Genomic DNA, 1,852 nt, shown 5'->3' on the forward strand with positions numbered 1-1,852 from the left:
AGAGCAATATTACAAGGTGAGAAAGAATGGCTTTCTTGCAATATGTGCGAAATAAAACTTTTCTTATAGAGGTCGATGTAAAAGTTGTAATCTGGACTATAACTATGTGTTTTCAAATTGTACAGATACTTTACTTGCTATGACCGAAAATATTGTCTAATCTAACGTCCAATAATATACAAAGACCATTTCTAAGAGAGCTGCACATTCTAATTAGTGAGATATACTTACTGATAGCATAACTTTGTGCACCTAGATTTTTTTTTCTTTTACTTCATGATACACAAACATTATATATGAAAAAACGTCTTTTACTTTGCCTTGGTTCTCCAGTCAAAGCACTGCACCATCAACTCTATTGTTGTTCCCACAAAAATGTAGGCTAGATTTGATCCAGGACATGCTCTCCTTCCCTTACCGCTCTCTCTCTCGTTTCCTTGTTCCGATTGAAAGAAGATAAAAACCTCTCTGGCTTAAATTCATTAGGATCTTCCCAAGAATCAGGATCTCTCACAGCATAAGTATTAACAAAAGGTTTTGTTTTCTCTGGTACGTAAAACCCTTTGATCTCACACCTTTCTTTGAACATCCTCGTCAAGAAAGGCTCTGGTGGGTGCAATCTTGGTCCTTCCTTAAGCACAGCTTGCAAATAAGGAAGGTTTGGTATATGTGGTCTCCTCCTTCTCTCCCAATCATTGGTCATCTTCACCCTCTCCTCTCTTCTCTAACATTGAGCTATATTTACTACAAAACATAGGATCATGATCACATTAAATTAAACATGACTTTGATACTATCATCGGGCACACCTCCAATTCTAAATGTGATACACAACCTCTCAAAGGAGTTCAAATGATCATATGGATTCTCCATAGCTAGTCCCAAGAATTGAGAGCCTTGAATCAATCGAATCAAACTTGGCTTGATTTCATAAGCATTGGCTTCTATTGGAGGAGGTCGGATTCCATATCTTGACTCATGACAATGAGGAACATCAAAGCTTCCTATTGTGGTTGTCTCCTCTCGAGCATAAGTTGGATTTACTCTTAAATCTTGAGGTTGTGGAGCTTGAATAGTGTTAGTACGAATGTCCACATCCAACACCTTAAATGACATTGTCTTCCCATTCTTCTTATTTTGATTTGAGTACCTTTGAAAGCATAAGAGAATCAAAGAAGACAAGTTAGTAACAACAAACAAAAGAGAGCTCATCATCTCAACTAGATGTGTGAATCTAATCATATGCGAAAAGTAAATGGCTTAGTCTCAAGCAAAAATGAAATCCTAATGGCTAATTGATATTGCTCCCCGGCAGCGGCGCCAAATTAATGTAGCGATTTTTACCCGACCAATTAAATTATCGAAGCTCAAAAAGCAATTAATTAACACACCAAAAATACACAAATTTGTTTAATCTAAGCTTAATAAGAGATGAGTTTTGATTTCTAAATGTAACTAACAATGTAATTTAAAGCAAGCAATGCAAAACAAGATGAAAGAAAGCAATAATCAAAAGACTAACAAGATTCGAATTGAAACAAAGCGGGAAAAGACAATTACTAAGCAATAATTAAAGATGAATCATCGGGTTAAGGTAATTGACTAGGAGCGATAAGGAAGCGGATTATGGAGCTAACAACTTCAAACAAGCATTAATCCTTAGGCCATAGACACTAAACTAGACTAATTCATTTCCATGACAATAATCACTTTACTAATCAAATAATTATCAACTTCTTCCAAAGGCAATTAAATGATCAACAAGCATTAATAACAAGTCTATCTAGCCACTAAACATCCTAATCAACATTTTCAAATGGTAAGGAGTGTAAAGCACTTAAAAGTTTTGGTT

The 1,852-nt window shown here is 35.4% G+C and overlaps 1 protein-coding gene across 1 annotated transcript; it reads right to left on the minus strand.

The window, feature by feature from the left end:
• Positions 1–309: 309 nt before the first annotated feature.
• LOC111830801 lies at positions 310–1,819 on the minus strand. The gene is made up of 2 exons (XM_023783556.1): positions 836–1,819; positions 310–744 (listed from the first exon to the last, which is right to left on the minus strand). The coding sequence occupies exons 1-2, from the start codon at positions 1,240–1,242 to the stop codon at positions 693–695; spliced, it is 459 nt and encodes a 152-aa protein (XP_023639324.1). The 5' UTR covers positions 1,243–1,819; the 3' UTR covers positions 310–692.
• Between the last annotated feature and the right edge of the window lie 33 nt (positions 1,820–1,852).

This window comes from Capsella rubella, unplaced genomic scaffold (genome assembly GCF_000375325.1).
Source record: "Capsella rubella cultivar Monte Gargano unplaced genomic scaffold, Caprub1_0 scaffold_133, whole genome shotgun sequence".
Classification (NCBI taxonomy): domain Eukaryota; kingdom Viridiplantae; phylum Streptophyta; class Magnoliopsida; order Brassicales; family Brassicaceae; genus Capsella; species Capsella rubella.

What these genes read in the sequence shown, in the direction of transcription:
- LOC111830801 (XM_023783556.1), bottom strand. Translation starts at nt 1,242, where the DNA reads ATGATTAGATTCACACATCTAGTTGAGATGATGAGCTCTCTTTTGTTT. An exon ending in CATTTGAACTCCTTTGAGAG is followed by an intron (nt 745 to 835) that starts GTTGTGTATCAC and finishes TATGTTTTGTAG; the next exon opens with TAAATATAGCTCAATGTTAG.